The 20,133-nt window shown below is 48.3% G+C and overlaps 1 protein-coding gene across 16 annotated transcripts in view; it reads left to right on the forward strand.

Moving 5' to 3' along the window:
* CYRIB (CYFIP related Rac1 interactor B) overlaps window positions 1-20,133 on the forward strand; it is a 478,070-nt gene that overhangs the window by 409,766 nt on the left and 48,171 nt on the right. For all 16 annotated transcript variants that reach the window (XM_078686758.1, XM_078686763.1, XM_078686757.1 and 13 more), the window contains one exon: window positions 3,126-3,252. In XM_078686758.1, the coding sequence (XP_078542884.1) occupies window positions 3,126-3,252 (127 nt within the window). The remainder of the gene's footprint in view (window positions 1-3,125; window positions 3,253-20,133) is intronic.

The raw sequence follows: 20,133 nt of genomic DNA on the forward strand, positions 1-20,133 counted from the left end.
ACTAGTCTAATCATGGGTTCCACTCTGTGACTCTGGGCAATAGCTTGCTTAATCTCCACCACGGCCACAGCAGCGCTTGGATGCATGGCTTCACCTTGGGAGTGCCCAGGAGTGGACATTTCACATGGCAAAGCCAGGAAGGATTCCACAGCAGTGTGAGTGCAGCGCCGGGACGCCCCGTCGCGTGGGCAGCCTTGCGCTTTACAAATACAACACATTTACATTTACATTTTACATTTACATTTACATATCCAGGACACACACGTCAGAACTTCTGACCGGAAATTAAACAGAGCAACATAGCTAGCTTGGCCAAGAGCTCCTTCCTGGACAAGAAGTGATTGTGTTGTCAGGATAAGAAGAGATTGAGGACCACGTTAACATCCCATAACGCGGAGTACCTGCATTCTGGCAGAAGGGATGGTATACTCTTAAGTTTGGTAGTTCTAGAGGAGCTGTAGGAACCTCTGATGAGGGGGAAATACGGCAATCAAGAGATAGGCGTCCTTAATGTCCAGACGCACCATCCAATCCTGAAGCTGAAGCACATCCCGCTAGAGGTGAATTCCCTCCATTTTGAAGTGGTGGTAGACCGACTACTTGTTGAATTCGCGGAGGTTGATAACTGGTCGCTGGCCCCCGTTGGCCTTGTCGACCAAAAAGATATTACTGATAAAACCCAGCGAGTGTGGGCTCGCTCGAACAAGGGCCACTTTGGCTAGGAGGGAGCGTATCTCCTCTTTCACCAGGTGTTCCTCGCCGTCCGAAAACTGTAGCGGTCGAGGGACGAAGGCTTGCCAGGGGGAATCTTAAAACTCTGTTTGGTAACCCCACACGTTCTGCAACACCCAAGCATAGTTTGTGATGGAAGTTCAAGCCGAGAAAAAAATCGCCAGCCAACCCCCTACTTTTACAAGGGAAGGAGAGGGAACACTCACCAGAGCCACTGGAAGCGGCTGCGCCTCTGCCACCTCTTCCTCTGCCACCTCTTCCTCTGCCACGTCGTCCTCTGGTGGGATAGAAGTTGACGAATCCGGCCTGGTCCTCAAACTGCCTTTGGCAGGAGCCTTGTCTCTTGGGAGGGTATTTGTTATTTAGGCGTCCGGACATAGTTTGAGAAGACTCGCTTCATGGAAGTCTGCACCTAATCTAAGGAAGTGAATGTATTAACAAACTTCCTTAATTCCTTTATAAAGGATTCCCCAAAGAGACACTCGTGCGCAATAGAGGCCGCTTCAGAATCAGCGAAGCCACCCAGTTTGGGGTCAACTTTAATCAAGAGGGAGTGGCTCCGCTCCGTCGATAGCGCACAGTTTGCGTTGCCCAAGAAAATGACCGCCATCTGTGCCCAGGCCAATAGAGTGTCAGGCGATATCACAGAGCCGAAGGCCTTGGCCCCCTTGGCTATATCCAATACTTTAGTAAGGGGACCCAGGACGTCCAACAACTTGTCCCACCAGGACCTATCGATCCACTTTTGAGGATCTTTCACAAATGTTTGGAGGCAGGTGGCCATTCGTGGGTCAATTTTCCCTCTGTAGATCAGTCAGGGGATCCTCCTCACCCTAGTCCTCATCATATGGGTTCCATAATGGGAGCGCTGATTGCAGAATACAGGTTATTGAGCTGATATATATGTATATACATATCAGCCCAATAATTTGAGGGCCAAGCCTCAGGGTCACGTACATGCACACGGTGCACAATCAATAAGGGGGCTCTCCTGTGTGTCCCTACATGTCTGCAGGCCTTTAATATGTACTGTGGCCCCCTCTTTTGGGGTGTAAAACGTGTCTCAATACCTGACCCTGAATAGGGCGTCAACTGGGAAAATGCAATTCAATCACAGCTGGTACAGACACCCATGGGCATCCCTCTCCAGGGGGCAAAAGGCTCAGGCCGGCGGCGTGCAGCTCCAATTCCTCAGGAGTGACATGAATTCGGGCTGCGCATCGCGGGCGAACAACGTGTTCCAGCTCCTCCTAGGTGCGGGAGGACCGCACCTCAGAGCCGCTCCTCAAAAGAAAACCACAGCCATGAAGAAGCGAGAACGTTCCTGTGGCTGTGAAAGGTAATATAACCTTCGCTAGAGCGCGAAACCGCAGCGTCTGCTACACAACTAAAAAAACAACATAGCGCATTGCAAATAACAATGCCTTTAACATGCATGCAAACGAAGAGGAAAAAGGCTACTTATCTTTGCTGCGAGCAGCAAAGAAAGAGGCATGAGAAATAGAGAAGAGGGACTATCAGTGGCTTCCTTCTCATTGGCTGGAGAGCAGGATGGACTGTTGATTGGACTGCCTCTTTTCTTCCACAGTCCCAAGTTTGCATGGGAAACGTAGTTGTTTAATGTTTAATTTGAATGGCTGCTGTAAAAATAAAGCCAAGAAAGTACAGCATAATCAGAGTCTCCGGTCCTGACATATAATTGGCAATAATCTCAGTTGGAGCCCTCATTTGGATCAGTTGCACACACCTCTAGTCCACGAATATAACCGGAGGAATTAAATTATTTGCACAAAAATATGGAGGTGATGCGATGAAGCCCCACCTCAACGGCAGCTCAGACTAAATTAGTGCTTGTGGTGTTGTATGGTGTATTTTGGATGGTCTCAAAAGACAATATGGAAAACAGACAATATTTATGACCCTTATCAGGAATTACTGCAAAGTAGACACTAAAATAGCTTGTCTTCTATATATCACTGAGATCCAGGGAGTAACTTGCTAACGCTGTAGTAGAGAACATATGATAGGATGGGGTAAGATTGCCAAGATTTTTGCAGCAAGGGAGCATTCAATGTGTAGGACGCTAATAAATGGAGTGATGATGAGTATGACTTTTGGGGATGTAGGGTGTGTAGTAGCAGCCAAACATAATAGTGGAGGTGGTAGTCATAGAGGAGGGCATTTAAATGTCAACGCAGATTACTAAATTTGGCTATGTTTATTATCTGTTCTCATCTCCTCTAGAAGTTTTTTGATAATTTATTCCCACACATGGTGTGTGGCTCATATGTGATGCTATTTTATTCTCCTGCATCTGATCTTATATGCTGTCTTTTGCCTTTTATCTGTAAATGGCTGAATTACATTTATTTGGTGTCCTTTTATTGTCCCAGTGAGTACAGAAGTCGATTTGCAAGTGAAGAGACTGTGTCCTTCTGTCTGCGGGTAATGGTGGGTGTCATTATCCTGTATGACCATGTACATCCAGTGGGGGCTTTTGCAAAGACGTCAAAGATTGATGTGAGTAATTCTTTGTTTCAGTAAACTACTGCCAATGTATCATATGAGCATTACCATTTCAAACCTTGAACATCATATGGCAACATTAGCAAATATAATATGGGTACCAAAGTTGAAACTGCTTTTTGGCAGAAACTTTGATCTTTGACAACATCACAGCATGCATTTGCAAAAAGAAATTTTGTTTGGATCATCCTTGTTTTGAATTTGTAAACGATATCAAGAACTGTATTTCTTATATTGCCATTTGCATTGTACTTTGTCAGCGGTAAATACAGTAAGACTCATGGTTGGTCATTTTACATGTAACTGGTCAAACATTGTGTTCTGCTTTCAGCAACTTTTCTGAGGTGGCTGTGGGTAAGGTCTTGCAAAATATTAGCATTTTTAATTGAGCACTATGTTTTCACTAGGTGAAATCATGGTCTAGTTTAGCAGAACCTGCATGCCACTACCTTTCAAATGGTTCTTTCTAAAGAATACAATTTGTGAGAAGGGTGTTACTGTTACAGTGCATAGGTTTTAGGAGTCCTGTCCTCCCCCCCCATAGCAGGGAGTCTATCTGGTGCCATTGGACCTTTGCCAGACATTAGCTGCTGGAAATAAGTACTAGAATCAACACAAGCAAAACCACCTTGGATTCTTCTGACTTTATAGTTTTCAGAAAAGTGCCCTGTTGGTAGAGTTCCATCAACCTGATGCCTGAATTCTGCACCCCCACTCCCCCATGGAAAGTGAGTGGAAATTGGGTGTTTTAAAGCCTAGCTATGATGCTTGCAGGGAATTCTGGGTAAAAAGACTTACTGGGATTCAAATCACCTTGGACTTCCTCTGGTGTCTAGTTTTCAGAAATGTCTAGGGATGATCTGGTTTCCTGGGTGCGGTCTATCCCTGGGTCTTAAAATCACAGATCCCAGTGTCTCAAGTAACCGTGCAAATGCAAAGGAAAATTATTGAAGCTTCCCTTTAGCGTTTTATGGGCCTTTCTTGTTCCAAAATAGGCCCATCCATGAAAGTGGAGCACCAATTGTATGAAGTGGGATACCAGATGTATGGACTTCCTACATTGAAACCAAAGTACATTGATTGTTCTGATGAATGGGTGTAACTGCAGATTCTTTGCTTTAAAGGTTATCCCCAGGCACCAGACTGGACCCTGAGAATTTTCTCAGCAATGATCTCGTGCACTGTAGATGGTGCCTTGTCTCTGCAGGGTGACTCCGTTACGTTCCAGAAGTGATGGAGCAGAGCCTCAATTAAAAGTGCAACCCCTGCAATCTCATGTCATTTCTTTTCTTTCCTCACTCTTCTAAGCAGATCGGGAGATTAGCTACCAAATTTTTATTTTCCACGACTTTCAATACATTCCGGACAGTTTGCCAGAGGCATCAAAGCCCAAAGCAACAGAATTAAAGAAGCAGGAAGCGCATATTGGTCATGGACCCGCATAACGTGTCCCTTTGTGCTTGAAGGTGATCTGGGAACTGGAGGCAGAACTCTAGATCACTGAACATAAGAGGGTGCTGTTGAAAAATACAGCATGCACCCACTCTGTCATAGGACCATTCGCTATCCCATTCTGGGAGTCGTTGTGTGTATCCCTTTCACATTTGAAGATGCTTTGTACGTCCAAGTTGAACTTGATAACATCGTGCCACTCAAAAGCCAGCAAGAATACTCGAGGGCCTCAGTCTAAGGTGCCCATACCCCACAAGGCACCACGACTCTAATCCGATTTTGTCGCGCCCCGAATTTCCCTGGAAATTGTCCACCCTACAATAAATTGCAGCTTTCTAGGCTTCTATGCTACACCTTTCTCAAACGGCTGGCGCCCTCTGGTATGCCTTTGGGCCCCATGGAGCTACAAGCAATTCTACTTCTGCTGGTGGGCCCTCCCTCTGCTGCAACTGATCTTGTGGGAACTGTGCCTTCCTGGCATGTACAACCATGCTATATGGGATATGACCAGCAAATCTTGTCAGCTGTCCCAGAAGACCTCTCTGGCTCAAACGATACATGGCTAAAACATAGTGAAGTATATCTTGCATGCTGGTTAGGAAACCATGACCTGTGAGACCAAAGCTTTATGCAATGGTGTAGTGCTTAAAAAGAATGCCTGGATGTGGTTTTGGGGAGATGTTCAGATGTCATATAGACATGCCCTTTAATGGTTATAGATTGTTAGAGAAGGCTGATTTTGTGCTCAACAGATGGAAGCACAGCTGAGCAAGGGCATAATCCTGGAGAGACTTGTCTAAGGCCAAGCCATTCCATCAACTGATCAGGATTTTCAGGGGTTATTCCAAGAGGCAAGTCTACAGACAACCTCAGCCCTCCCACCCTCTGTAGAAGCAGCAGGCTCAGCCCTTTAGGGGCAGAGGTTGTGGCGGCGGCTGAAGATTGTATGCACTAACAAGACAGTTCTCCTCTACGCCTACCTCTCCTGCTGCATCAGCTGCCAGACTGCTTTAACTTGCCTTCACAAGCCCATGCTCAGCCGGCTGGAGAATTGTGTTGAGCAGAAGGGTCTTGTAAGTCATTTAAAGGAGCTATGCTATGCCTTTCTTCATTACCACTGTACCTAATTTCACTCCACATCAGCTGACCATTCCGCAATCTTCTTGCAAAAAGTCCACCTTTTGTTGGACAAGGGTGCAGTCGAGTGGCTTCTGGCTTCAGAGAGGAAGGGGGTGGAGTTCTAGTTGCGCTACTTTCTCATACTGCATAAGGATGGAGACGTCAGGCTTATATTGGATAGCTATCTCCTGAATGTCTTTCTGGGGAAAGGCTAGTTCAGGTTGCTCAGTTTCCATATTCTTTCTGCTCTGCGCCCAGGAGAGTGGATGTTGTCCCTGGACTTGAAGGCCATGTATTTTAATATACCTGTCCTACAGTTTCATCGGATCACTTCCAATTTGCTGTTTTCATCTTTGACTTTCCCTCAGCTTCTTGGGTTTTAACGAAAGGAGAAGCAGTGGTTGCGCCCACCTTCGTAGGTAGGTGATACATGTGTTCCCATACCTCGATGAATGACTGCTAAAGGTGGTGCTGCCTCAGTCTGTCAAAGACCATCTCCAGTTCACAGACAAACTCCTTACATCTTTTGGTTTTTCCGCCAATGAGCTGAAGTTCCTCTCAAAGGGTTTCCGTTGCTGGGGCTGTCCTGGACATTGTGGTGTTCAAGGCTTTTCCACCCCTGCAGCAAGTCTCGGGCATTCAGGATATGATCCCGATGTTTTAGACTCAATCCTGAGACTCTGTGTTGCTCGCTGTGAGGCTTCTTCGTGAGACCGGCAAGAATGTGCAGTGCCAATTCTACTCTGCTCTGGAGTTTCCTCAATACAAGAAAGTCACTAGAAGACTCATTCCAACTGCGATGGGACACTGTTCTCTTGTACGCCTTCTGGCAACTACCTCACCTACCTTGAGTGTCAGAACTCAAGGTATGTCAGGGAAGATCAAGCCCAACACCTCAAAATAGTCCCGGGCTGGATCAGGAGAGAGTGGTACCTATGAGCATTTGCCTTCCAATCTGGCTACCTCTTTAGAAGAAGCTCCTGTATAAGCAACATGACCGGATCCTTCACCCTAGTGTCTGAAAACCTACAACTCCATGCCTGGAGATTGAGTGGCGACAGTTCTTTCTTTATTAGATCATCATAAAAATAATCATAAAAGAACAACACATCCACTTCTGTTTACAATCCATTACACATTAACACACTGGAATTAAGTAAGGACAGTTTTAAAAAATAATGATTACAAGATAAAAACAAATATAAGAAGTTGGCTAAAACTCATTTCCTTGCATCTTGCAATAATCCTATCAAGTTAGAAAATTTGTAAATTTCGATGTTTTGGGGGCCAGGTAAAAAAAAAAAAAAATCCAACACTGACACACCTCCTCAGAGCACAGTGACTGCAAATAAAAACACTCTACATTTCGTGATCTGAATCTTTTTTTAATTTGGGATTATTAAACCTCACAACAGGTACTTAGATTTACAAAAAAAGACCACATCTAATAAAGTTTGAAGGAAAATGTTGGCACAAGGACAACAACAGATTCCAGCCACTTCATGTTGTCCCAAGGGTAAACAAAGTTTCCATCTAATGGACACAATGTGAAACCTTGTGAGTAACATCTTTTCCCAGGGATGAGTCACCCATTACAGTTGGGGCTCACCCATTCCAGTTGGGGCTCCATCCGGGAAGTAGTTTACATCAAAACCTAATATTTAAAGGAGCGTTTCACTGACTCAGACAATTCCCTCTTCCTGGTGGCTCTATTTCCCATTAATCTGTTAACCAGCTTGTGTCCTTCCGGAGGTCGCACAGGCTCAAAAGAATAAATGGTCTTCCCAATTTCTGAGTGGCAGGCTGGATGTAATGCAGCCATGGAAACTTAAGGCTCAGGGCACATGCCAGACAAATTGGGATAATCTCCCTATTTAGGGAGGCCCTTATTACCCAAATCGAGGCCCAAAGTAGCAAGGGCACCAATTTTACATGGTCCTCAACGTAGTCAATGCAAAGCTCCTCACGGGCCAAGAATTAGGGGCTATTTGCGGGGATGCCAAAAATCTGTCATTTTTTCACAACTCTTCCCTAGAGGGACCCCCTGGACCCAAAGCTCAGCCTGGTAAGGCTCCAGCTCCTGAGGCTGTTCCTCTGGGGCCGGGTTATTATTCTCGGACTCCAGCACCTCTTTTTCACCCTGTGCTCTGCGCTCTGCTTTTATACACAAGTGTGATTCCAAGCATTTCTGCAGGGATTCTCAGTTCTGCCTCAGCCCAGGCTGAGGACTCCAACTCACTGCCAAGCAAACAATCAACTGGTATAGATGAAGATACTGATACCTCGTTCTTTCCTGCAACCCCTCCTTAGACACAAGACCCTATTGCAATGGGATGGGGTTTTGTCACATTGTCCTCATTGATGACTGGATCGGTTTTTCCAGGCAGATACTGTTCAGAGGACACCAGCTGCTCACTAACCATGGTGATGCTGGCACCAGTGTATCTCAAGGCTTTCACCCTAACTCCATAAATAACAGATGCCTGTATTTTTGCATTTTAGTGGGATACACAGCAAGGGTAACTAAGTCCACATTCCGTTCTCTACTGGAGTCGCCACCGTGAGCTCCTTTGCATGGTTTGTGCTTTCCCGAGATGCCATCTGGAGATTGGTCACTGCATTTACTGCAGGTGAACTAGAGGCATTTTTCTTGTTTGTAATCAATCAATCACAGAACTTGTAGAGTGCACTACTTACCCGTGAGGGTCTCATGGCGCTGCGGGGGGGGCGGAGGGAGGAGGCTGCTGCTACTGCTTAAAGAGCCAGGTCTTGAGGAGCTTCCTGAAGGTGAGCAGGTCCTGGGTCTGCAGCAAGTGGGTCGGGAGGGTGTTCCAGGTCTTGGCCGCGAGGAAAGAGAAGGATCTGCCTCCGGAGGTGGGATGCTGGATTCGTGGGATGTGGGCAAGGCTGGCGGAGCGGAGCTGGCGGGGGTGTAGAAGTTGAGTCTGTTGTTCAGGTAGGCTGGTCCGGAGTTGTGGAGTGCTTTGTGGGTGAGGAGCTTGAAGGTGATCCTCTTGTCGACTGGGAGCCAGTGACGATCTTGAGATGGGGGGTGATGTGGCTGCGTCGGGGGAGGTTGAGGATCAGGCGGGCCGAAGGGGTCTGGATGCGTTGTAGGTGTTTGGTGGGATCCCTGCTTAGAGTGCGTTGCCGTAGTCCAGCTGGCTGCTGACGAGGGCTTGGGTCACAGTTCTTCTGGTTTCGATCGGGATTCACTTGTAGATCCTGCGAAGCCTGCGGAGGGTGTTGTAGCAGGAGGAGTAGACGCCGCTGACTTGCTTGGCCATGGAGAGGGAGAAGTCGAGATGGCTCCTAGGTTGCGTGCGTGGTCCGTGGTTGTCGGTGCTGTTCCTAGCGTTGTTGGCCACCAGGAGTCGTCCCGGGCTGAGGGGGTGGGGCCGAGGATGAGGACTTTCGTTTTGTCCGAGTTCAGCTTCAGACGGCTGCTCCTCATCCAGTCGGCGATGGCCTTCATTCCCTCGTGGAGGTTGGTTTTGGCGGTGTGAGGATCCTTGGTGAGGGAGAGGATGAGCTGGGTGTCGTCGGCATAGGGGATGATGTTCAGGTCGTGTTGGTGGGCCACTTGTGCGAGGGGGCCATGTCGATGTTGAACAATGTCGGGCTGAGGGATGAGCCCTGGGGTACACCGCAGATGAAGTTGGTAGCTTTGGTGAGGTGGGAGGCGGACCCTCTGGGTTCTGTCGGAGAGGAAGGGGTGGTCCAGTCGAGGGCTTTTTCCTGGATTCTGGCTTCTTGGAGGCGTGTTCTTAGTGTGCGGTGGCATACCGTGTCGATGAGGGCTGAGGTTTTGCCGTTGTCTAGTTGGTGTCAGTTGTCTGTGGCGGCGATGAGGGCTGTCTTGGTGCTGTGGTTCCGTCTGAATCCGTATTGCGACGGGTCTAGGATGTTGTTGTCCTCGAGGTGGAGGGTCAGCTGTATGTTGGCGATTTTCTCAATGACCTTCGCCGGGAAGGGGAGCAGGGAGATGGGGTGGAAGTTCTTGAGGTCGTTGAGGTCCGCCTTGGGCTTCTTGAGGAGGGCGTTTATTTTGGCGTGCTTCCAGCTTTCCAGGAATGTCGCTGAGTCGAAGGAGATGTTGATGACCTTCCGTAGTTGGGGTGCGATGATTGCGTCCGCTTTGTTGAACACGTGTGGGCAGGGGTCGGTTGGTGATCCAGAGTGGATGGAGTTCATGATCTTTCGTGTCTCGTCGTCGTTGACGTGGGACCATGATGTCAACGGATGTATGACATTACAACGCATGCTTTTACCACGTATGCCTTTACAACGCGGTATTTACAACGCATGCCTTTACAACGCATAGCGCTTTGGGGTGCTGGATAGTGAATAGTTTAATTTACTATTCCAACTCCAGTCCCCGTGGATAGTAAGGAAGGTGTTGGATAGTAAATTAAATCTATTCCCTATCCTAGAGCGCCCCCCAGCGCAATGCGTTGTAATGGTTTGCGCTGTAAATACCGCGTTGTAAAGGCACTATGTTGTAAAATTTGCGTTGTAAAGGTTGTTCACCGATGTCAACTGGTTGGTGCAGGTGGTGTTCGGGGTGGCATCAGTCGTGGTTGGGGCTGGTGGTGTGTTGAAGCTGTTGTGGATGTCTATGATCTTGCGGTGGAAGAAAGTGGCCAGTGAGTCGCACTGTTCTTGTGAGGGCGGGATGTCGTTGGTGTTGGCGTTGGGGAGTTCCTTGACGATGCTGAAGAGCTCTTTGCATCGTGTGCGTTGTCCAGTCGGGTTTGAAGGAGGATATCTTGGTTGTTCTGATGAGTTGGTGGTGTCTGCGAATGGCGTCCTTGTGGGCGGCATGGTTGTCTGACATGCGGTCTTGGAGCCATATTTTCTCTAGCATCCGACATGTGTGTTTGGAGGTTAGGAGTTCTTCTGTGAACCAGGCGGCTTTCTTGCTGGAGTGGTTGACGGAGGGCCTCTTCAGTGGGGCAAGAGTGTTGGCGCAGCCTTCGATCCACTGTCTGAGGTTTCGGGTGTCGGGGTCGGTTGGAGGGTCCAGTGCGAGGGCGGAGGTCAGTTGGTTCTCTGTGATTTTGCCCCAGCAGTGGCGAGGTAGTTGTTGGGTGTGGTGGTGCGTGGTTGCCTTCTTGAATGTGAAGTGGATGCAGTGGTGGTCGGAGTTCTGTGGTGTGGTTGAAGGCGACGTGGGTGCTTGTGGAGAAGATGGGGTCGAGTGTGTGGCCGGCGGCATGGGTGGGTTCGGTTACGAGTTGTCGGAGGCCGAGGTTGGCGAGGTTGGCGATCAGGGTGGTGGAGTTGGTGTCGTTTTTTTGGAGGTGGTAGTTCAGGTCCCCGAGGAGGACGTAGTCCGTGGAGGCGAGTGTGTGGGTGCTGGCGAGGTCGGCAATGGAGTCGCTGAACAGGGCCCGGGGTCCGGGAGGTCTGTAGCTGAGTGTTCCTCTGAGAGTGGTGTTGGGGTCGGTGTGGATCCGGAAGTGGAGATGTTCGGCGGAGTTCAGAGAGTCGTCTGTGAGGGTGTGGACCTGGAGTGTGGCTTTGTGGACAATGGCTATTCCTCCTCCGATTCAGTTTGCGCGATCCCTGCGGGTGATCTTATAGCCGTCCGGGATGGCAATAACGATGTCTGGTGCCGAGGATTCGTTCCACCAAGTCTCGGTCAGGAATGCTACGTCTGGGGCCGTTGTGTCGGGTAGGTCCCAAAGCTCGACGGCGTGTTTGCGTGCGGAGCGGGTGTTCAGGAGTATGCAGCGGAGGTGGTTGGGTCCGGTCCTTGGAGGCTTGGTGGTTCTGTCGCAAGAGAAGTTGCAGGTGTGGCAGGAGAAGGGTCCATGGGTCCGTTTCGGGGCGGCCTGGAAGCAGCCGCGGTCCCGGCCGGTGTTGAAAGCGAGGAGGGTGTTGGCGTTGTATTGCAGTCTGGCGTTGTGGGTGGCGCGGGATCCAGGGGTCCTGGCGCTGGGCGCCGTCCAGGCGCAGACGGGCTTGCCTTTGGCGGGCCAGCTGCGCGCTTCCGCGCGGCGTCCTCCATAAGAGGCAAAGTGGGAGGAAGGAGCAGCTGGGAGGCGGGAGCGGGGTGACCAATGGGCGTGGGGGACGGAATACAGAAGGTAAAGGGGGCGGGGCCGCAGAGGTGCAGCGGGGGGATACAGCGGGCAAGGGGCGCAGAGGGCGCCTACAATACCACAATGATACAAAGAAGAAACACAAAGCAAATAGCTACAAAAAATACAGAATACAGAAAGGAACAAATACAGGCAGTCACCCGATCGCAGCCACAGGAGCACACCATTGGCCAACTCTCAGCAGCAGCAGGGGGCAGGAGTGACGGGCGCACAGGGGGAGCCGTGTGGCGTGGGGAGCGACCCGACCTGCAAGCAGGGTCAGGGGGTCAACCAGAATCCAGTTTGGTCCTACAGTCATGGCACCAAGCCTTCTTGCGATCCCAGTTCTTCCCCTGATACCCACCCTTTGGTTGTGTAGAGTCTCTGGGCCCACCCTCCTGAACAGGTTTTTGGGGGCCTTAAGAGGACTTTGTTTTTAGGGTTACCCTTTTTCGCGTGGAGGGGCTTTTTGACCTCTTTCTTTTGGTCTTCTCCCACCAGTGGTATTCTTGGTCCCCTTTGTTTTGACCAAGTGGTCTGCCTTCTTCCACAACTCTTGAGGAGAAAGTCGACCTAGGTCTATCAAGAATTGATGTAACTTCTCCTGGTAAAAATTACTTAACATGCTCCTTTATTGTCATATTATAAAGCCCTTCAAAGCCATAAACATGATTATCTTTAAACTAACCTCCTAGTGATTTCACTGAGTAGTCTACAAAATCTACCCAGGTCTGGCTCTGGGTTTTTCTAGCTTCACTGAACCTGATCCTATACTTCTCAGTGGTGAATCCAAATCCCTCAATTATGGTACCCTTCATGAGGTCATAGGATGCCACCTTTTTCTCAGTGAGTGTCAGAAGTCTATCCCTGCACTTTCCTGGGACCATTTCCCACAGAATAGCACTCTACTGCTTCCTGTGGATCTGTCTGCTAAGACAGGCCCTCTTAAAATCAATGAACCACTTGGTGATATCATCCCCCTCAATTATATTTGGGACAATTACTTTGCGGATATAAGGGTCAATTCTACTTTCGCCCAATTTATTATTGTACAGCCACCAGAGATGGGTCCTAGGCCCAACTGTTTTCTCTCTCTATAGCTAGGAGTTGAACTTCTAGAGCTGCCCTCCTGGCTAGTCTTTACATAGCATGCTCTTCATATGAAGGTTCTTCGATGTCTTGGTGTATTACACTGTCACTCCCGTTGTCAGTGTTTTGAGCTACTGTAAGATCAGAGTCATCCTTTGGATGCTGTTATACTCTGCTAGAAGCTCATGGAGCTGTGCTTTGGAAGGGTTTGAGCAGGTCTTGATGCCACAGGTTTTACACAAGCCTTGAAGCGGTTTCATGTTTAGAGACAGTAAGGTGTAAGGTTGAGTTCCTCCACCTGCATCAGCTCTTTTTATTTGCTACTTCTAGTACTCGTTCTCTTTACTAAATTGGGACATTTTTGGGAAAAGACATTTTTTTTAAAGCATTGGTGTTATAACTACAACAAGGTTTGGACTTTTAAAACAGTTGTACTTAGGGGAACAAAACCGGGCACCTGACAATTTACATTTTGGAGAAATAGTCAACTTGCAAAACTACAAACAATTTTTGGATTTATTCCTATGGTCACTTATTGTCAAAGTGGTCCAGAAAACGCAAAGTCATGTACCCCACCTCTGATCCACCAATGTAGGAATCAGGCTCTATGCACAGTAAACCTCTTTTTGGTAAAGTATGTTGAGTCCCGTGGATCCCCAGAGGCTAAAGTAGGTAATACTAATGCTCTCTATTATGGTAGTGTGGGCAGTTAGGCTTACAGAGGGTAGAGTTCAGATTCTCCACGTAACTTTAAAGTCCATTTGATCTAACAAATCACCAATGTCTTTAATATGATATCAAGGCTCCACAATAGCGTTTCAATCACTTTAGTAGTTGGAGTTCTCCACGTTCTCTATCCGTGTGCTGCCAGTAACAATCAGGCGAATTCGAGCCTTGATATCATAAAGGACTTTAAAGTTACGTGGAGAATCTGAACTTCCGGCTGGAAGTGATTGATATTGATGTGCAACTTGTCCGTCCTGATGATGGTCCCAAGGATTATATAGACCAACGGGGGACCGAAACGTCGACAGTTAAACACTGTTTCGCAAATATAATGATCATTGTTATGACCTCAAACTGGTTCATTGATATTCAAAATTGAATATGATATATGGTCTTTTGACTGGTCCATATGAAGGAGCGAAAAGTGTTTTTGTACTACCGATAATGAAATGTGAATATTGGAGTAGTATATATGTTGCCATATTTCAGTTTTTTAAAATTGTGAATAAATAACACGACAAATTGTATTTCCTGCATTTTGTTGATTGAAGATCACTGTTTGGTGACTGAATTGTATCAACTTAAGTATTATGAAACAAATACTGTGAAGGCAAATTTGTTTTTGTAACTGATAATACCCAGCCTTGACGGGAATATTGGGTGGCTCTGTCTTGTCTGAAGTCAAAACCTTCCTAGTCCGTGTTTTCAGGCCCATGTGACGCCAGTGGGGGCAGGGTTCGCCATCACCTCTTCCACTGGCGCACTGTCACGTCTGACAGGTGGGTGCTGCAAATCGTCCGAAGGGGCTACTCCCTCACCTTCGATGCGACCCCTCCAGCCATGCCACCGCAATTCCACCGCGTGTCAGGGGATCACTTGCAACTTCTGCAAGAGGAAGTCACGGCCCTCTTGGCCAAGGGGGCCATCGAGCGCGTTACTGGGCCAGAAGTAGGGTGTTGTTGTTATTCCCACTACTTTCTGGTACCCAAGAAGGGCAAAGGGGGCCTACGCCCTATCTTGGACCTACGGAACGTTAACGGCTTCCTCCAGAAGGAGAAGTTCAAGATGCTGACTTTGGCTCAGGTCATTGCTGCCCTGGAGACTGGATGGTATCGTTGGACTTGCAGGACGCTTATTTTCACATTCCCGTCCTGCCGGCCCACCGGCGTTACCTGCGGTTCACGGTAGGCCACGAGCACTTTCAGTTTACCGTGCTCCCCTTCGGCCTTACCAGCGCCCCACGGGTGTTCACGAAGGTGATGGCGGTGGTCGCAGCTCATCTGCGCAGGTTAGGGGTGTCAGTCTGCCCCTACCTGGACGACTGGTTGTTGAAGGCGGGCTCGCCCCAGACAGTCGTCGGCCACCTCCAGACTACGGCCGACCTCCTGCACTTGCTGGGGTTCTCCATCAACGTGCCGAAGTCGCACCTGTGTCCCTCTCAGAAGCTCCTTCATCGGAGCGGTGCTAGACTCTGCGCAGTTTCGGGTTTATCCTCTTGAACAGCGGGTTCGGGATATTCAGGATCTGATTCCGATCTTTCAGCCTTTATCCCGAGTCTCGGTCAGGTTGACGCTGCGGCTTCTGGGGCTGATGGCCTCCTGCATCCTTCTGGTGCATCATGCCCGGTGGCGAATGCGGGCTCTGCAGTGGGACCTGAAGTTTCAGTGGGCCCAGCATCAGGGCAACTTGTCCGATCATGTCTTGATCTCGGAGGGCGCTGCAAGACAGTTGCAGTGGTGGCTCACGGACCGTGATTGGGTCAGTGGCAGATCCCTCTCCCTACGTGGTTGTGACGGACGCGTCACTCCAGGGCTGGGGAGGCCACATGGGAGAGACGGAGATCAGAGGCCTCTGCTCTCTGGCGGAGTCCCGGCTCCATATCAACCTTTTGGAGCTGCGGGCGATCCGACTAGCGCTGAAGGCATTCCTCCCCTCTGTCCGGGGAGTGTAGTGCAGGTGTTCACGGACAACACCACCGCCATGTGGTACTGCAACAAACAGGGCGGGGTGGGGTCGTGGACCCTATGCCAGGAGGCTCTGCGCCTCTGGCAGTGGCTGGAACATCAGGGCGTCACCCTGGTGGTTCAACACCTGGCAGGTTCTCTGAATGCCAGGGCGGACAAACTCCGCCGTCAGTGCATGATGGATCACGAATGGCGTCTGAACTCGGACGTGGCGCAAGGCCTCTTTCAGCAGTGGGGAGAGCCTCGGTTAGATCTATTCCCCACAGAAGAGAACGCGCAATGTCATCTGTTCTGCGCGTTGGAATTTCCAAGGCGGCACTCGCTCGGAGACGCTTTTCGTCACGAGTGGAGTTGCGGTCTATTGTACGCCTTTCCGCCTATACCACTTCTGCCCAGAGTACTGAAGAAGATCAGGCGCGACCGGGCCCAGGTTATCCTTGTGGCTCCGGACTGGGCACGAAGATACTGGTATCCCGAGCTACTCAGCATGTCAGTCGATCCCCCGATTCGTCTGCCTCTTCGGGAGGACCTTCTGTCGCATCAGCAGGGGACAGTCCTCCACCCGAACCTGTCCAGTCTCCACCTACAAGCTTGGAGATTGAGCGGCGGCAGTTGAGGCCATTTCACTTGCCTCCTGAAGTCTGTAATGTCATTCTGGCAGCCAGGCGTCCCTCCACAAAGTCTGTATACGCCTGCAGGTGGAACAGATTTGTGGCATGGTGCACAGCAAAGGCTGTGGATCCACTCTCTGCACCCCTTTCTGAGGTTCTCCTCTTCCTTCTTTCTCTTGCCCAGCAGGGCTCTGCTCTGGGCACTATCAAGGGATACCTTTCTGCCCTTTCCGCCTTCTTGAGGCTACCTGATCAGCCTTCCTTTTTCAAGTCCCCAATTGTAAATAGGTTTTTGAAGGACATCACACACATGTTCCCTCCTGTTCCTTTCGTGATGCCCCAGTGGGACTTGAACCTTGTTCTTACTTACCTAATGTGTGCTCCCTTTGAGCCGCTCCATAAATGTCCTCTCCGCACACGTTGGCAAGACACTATTGCCTGGACAGTCCAGTCCGGAGGGATGGCTTCTTTGGCCGGTCCGTCCTCCATGACTTTCTGGTGTGATTATTGGTTCGCAGACCCACCACCGAGGTTGGTATTGCTGGGGTATCTATTCTAAGGTAAGGAATCTATCACTAACGTGTCTTTCAGATGCACAAGTTACTACTTGTGTAAGGATATATCTGTAAGAGACATTAGTTAGTGATAGATTCCTTACTGACCCACCCATCCTCCCCGTTCTGCGAACCGATATCTAGGGTTAAGGTCACCCCCTTTTAGGGCCCAACTTTGATGGCACCAGTGTTGGTTCTATCATGGCTCTGCGTATCTGGCGCGGAAAAGCTGAACTGAACTCCGAACTGACGTCAGCGCGCATGGGCGGCGTCTAAGTACTCCGACGTCATTCCGGCGCTAACGACGACGGACGCGGAGCCGCGGACGACGCCTGCCGGCGCGCAGGGGTATTACTACGCAAAATTTTCCGGATCCAGTCTGACGGCTGGGGATATTCTAAGGTAAGGAATCTATCACTAACTAAAGTCTCTTACAGATATATCGTTACACACGAAGTAACTTGTGCAATTCATAATGTGTTAATCGTGCATTTGTCAAATGTTTTGTCATTTTAGTTAATAATGCAGCTATAGAATTTGGGCATAGATATGTTGTGCAGCCTAGGATCAGTGGCTCAGCTTGTTGCAGGATAACTGCAGAGGCAGCTGCAATTTAGCAGACCTCTGGCGACTGCAATTTAGCAGACCTCTGGCGACTGCATCCAGTAACAATGAGAAATAGCTTCAGAGGTATTTATCTCCTTGATATTGGCTGTGGACTCCTAGTGCACAGCCATTTTTTTCATGTACAAATAAGTGACCATCTTTAGAGTAATCCGGTTTACCCAAGTTGGGTGCACTATTAGGAGCTTGTTTAACATGTACAAAACTGTTTTGTCATTCATCAGTCCATGGAAGTAGATGAGGAGCATCTTTAGTTGTCAGTTTCAATCGGGGTTTGGAAAGGAGAGAGAAGTTGGGTATACATTTTCTTCAGTAGCCTGCCATTCCCAAGAAAGCCCATACCTGTTGTTGTGTAGTGAGGTGCCAAGTCTAGTATTGATTTTATTTGTTTTGGATCCAATCTCCTTTCCCCCTTAGCAAGGTGGTGCCCTAAATAGGCAACCTCCTTGAGAGCAAAACTGTAATTTGGAGCAGGATACCTAGTGTCCATTGTCAGCTACAAAATTCAATAATGCAATGTTATCTCTTTGGCACGCCTTCTCATTGGCACTAACTAATAGAATATTGTCAATGTACTGTGTATAGGCAGACTGTGGAGAAAATTGGAAGTTCTCTAGTTTCTTTTGGACTTGATAATAAATAGAAAGACTCTCAGTATAGCCATGTGGGATTCTTTTAAAAGGATATGATCTGTTGGCAAAATTAAACTAAACAAATATTGGGAATCCTCATGTAATGGAATGGAGAAGAAGGCATTCTTCAGGTCTATCATTGAAATGTGAGTGTGTCCCAGGGACACTGGCCAGAGACCTAGAAATGTTTGGAACAACTGGGTATTGGAGCTGCACTATTGTGTTAATCTTGTACAGGTCAACCACAAAACGCCACCAATCTTTAGAGGACCACTTCCCCTTCAATACCAAACGTATGGGGCTATTACATTGTGGACCTGCCGTCTTTCTGATCCCCCCCCCCCCTCTTTCTCAACAAGTCTGTTATGTGTTGCAGTCCTTTCTCCCCCTCTTTAGATATACTATATTGAGAAGTTCTTGGTAAAACACCTTATCTAGCAGTAATGGTAAAGTGTGATATCCATGTAACCGACATCATTATTGTCCTTAGCCCAAACATTTTCATTCACTGCGTCTGTGAATCAGTCAGGGATGGTGTTGGGGGAGCTGACAATCTACTAAAAGGTGGGGTCTCATTTTAACAATCCAAATATATTCCATCAGGGGTACATGGTGGCATGCATTTTCTGTAGCAAATCTATTCCTAGAAAATTCATGGGACATTTGTCTGTTAACACAATGGAATCTTTGTCTGTGATTTGGCCCAATGGTGTGCGTTAGTGGGGCATAAATAGGGCTCCCAACGGGCACATTGGTAAACCCACAGATTTATTATCTTTGCACAAGAGGCGTACCTGTGGGAGGAATAGTTTTAAAATGGAGGAATTGGTGGCCCCTGTGTCTAGCAAAAATGTAACCCTTTCTCCTTGTACTATCCCTTCGATGTATGGACCTTTGGGATCCACTGGGATGGCCATCATTTTCACATCTCCTCTTGGTCCCACCTATTCCACAAAATCCTAATCCGGAAGGCGAATAATAACTATCTGTTTGTGATTTAAATAGTTAGTGGAATCAGAAAAATTAACAATGGAGAAATCCGCATTTTGGTATTGTTGGAAGGGGCGGGATTGTCTGTTGGTGTTAATAACTGGTGTTTGCCCCCCCTATCATGGGATCGTACTCTTGGGAGCGCTGTTACTCTATTATAAGTCAGTAGGTAAGGGAACTCCCGAGCCTAGTCGTCGTGCTCCTACAATCGTAACATTCATTCTTTACGCGTCCACCGTGTTGGCGGCCAGGAGGGGCTGAATGAGCCCTGTTCCCTCCTCTATATCCTCTGTGTGACCCTCTGTTACCAATGCCACTCTGTAATTGTTGTAGGAACACTTTACTTTTTAGTTCCTAAATCTTCTTATCCATATTTGTCTCTTCCCGAGAGTATTTTTCTTCATAGTATTATGTTAAGGCTTAAACTTCCATCAGAAGTTTAACAGTCCATGTAGGTTCATATATATGAATATATTTAAATATATCTCACTGTAATCCGTTAACTAGGCAGTTAGCCAATGTCTGTTCTGCACCTAGCTGCGAGGTGTCCATGCTGCTAAATGCAGCAAAAATAGCTTACAACCTGGCGAAAGATGAAGACTGTCTGTTCCGTGCCCTGTTGCAATTATTTAGTTTCTGCCATTTATTTTCTGTCAGGGAATTATTTCCTGCAATCGTTATATCAACTTATCGGGCAAATCTGCTATAATTTCTTGCACTTTCCTTGTCGTTTTTACTCTAACATCCTGGAGGACTCTAATTACTTCCACTTTATATGTTGTTATGTTATGTTAATTTGGTCTTTTATAGCGCGCGGCTACTCCAGAGAGTGTCCCGGCGCTTTTATTTTAGAAAAACCTGTAGCAGAAACACACAACACAGCAAAATAAAACAGACCAAGCAAAGGAATAAAAGCATACTAAAGGGCAAAAAGCCAAGTCTTAAGGCCCTTCCTAAAAGACAACAAATTGGAGGTGCTGCGTAATGCCAAAGGCAGAGTGTTCCAAAGCTGTGGCGCCAGCAGCCTA

The sequence above is a fragment of the Lissotriton helveticus genome, chromosome 4_1 (genome assembly GCF_964261635.1).
Source record: "Lissotriton helveticus chromosome 4_1, aLisHel1.1, whole genome shotgun sequence".
Lineage (NCBI taxonomy): Eukaryota > Metazoa > Chordata > Amphibia > Caudata > Salamandridae > Lissotriton > Lissotriton helveticus.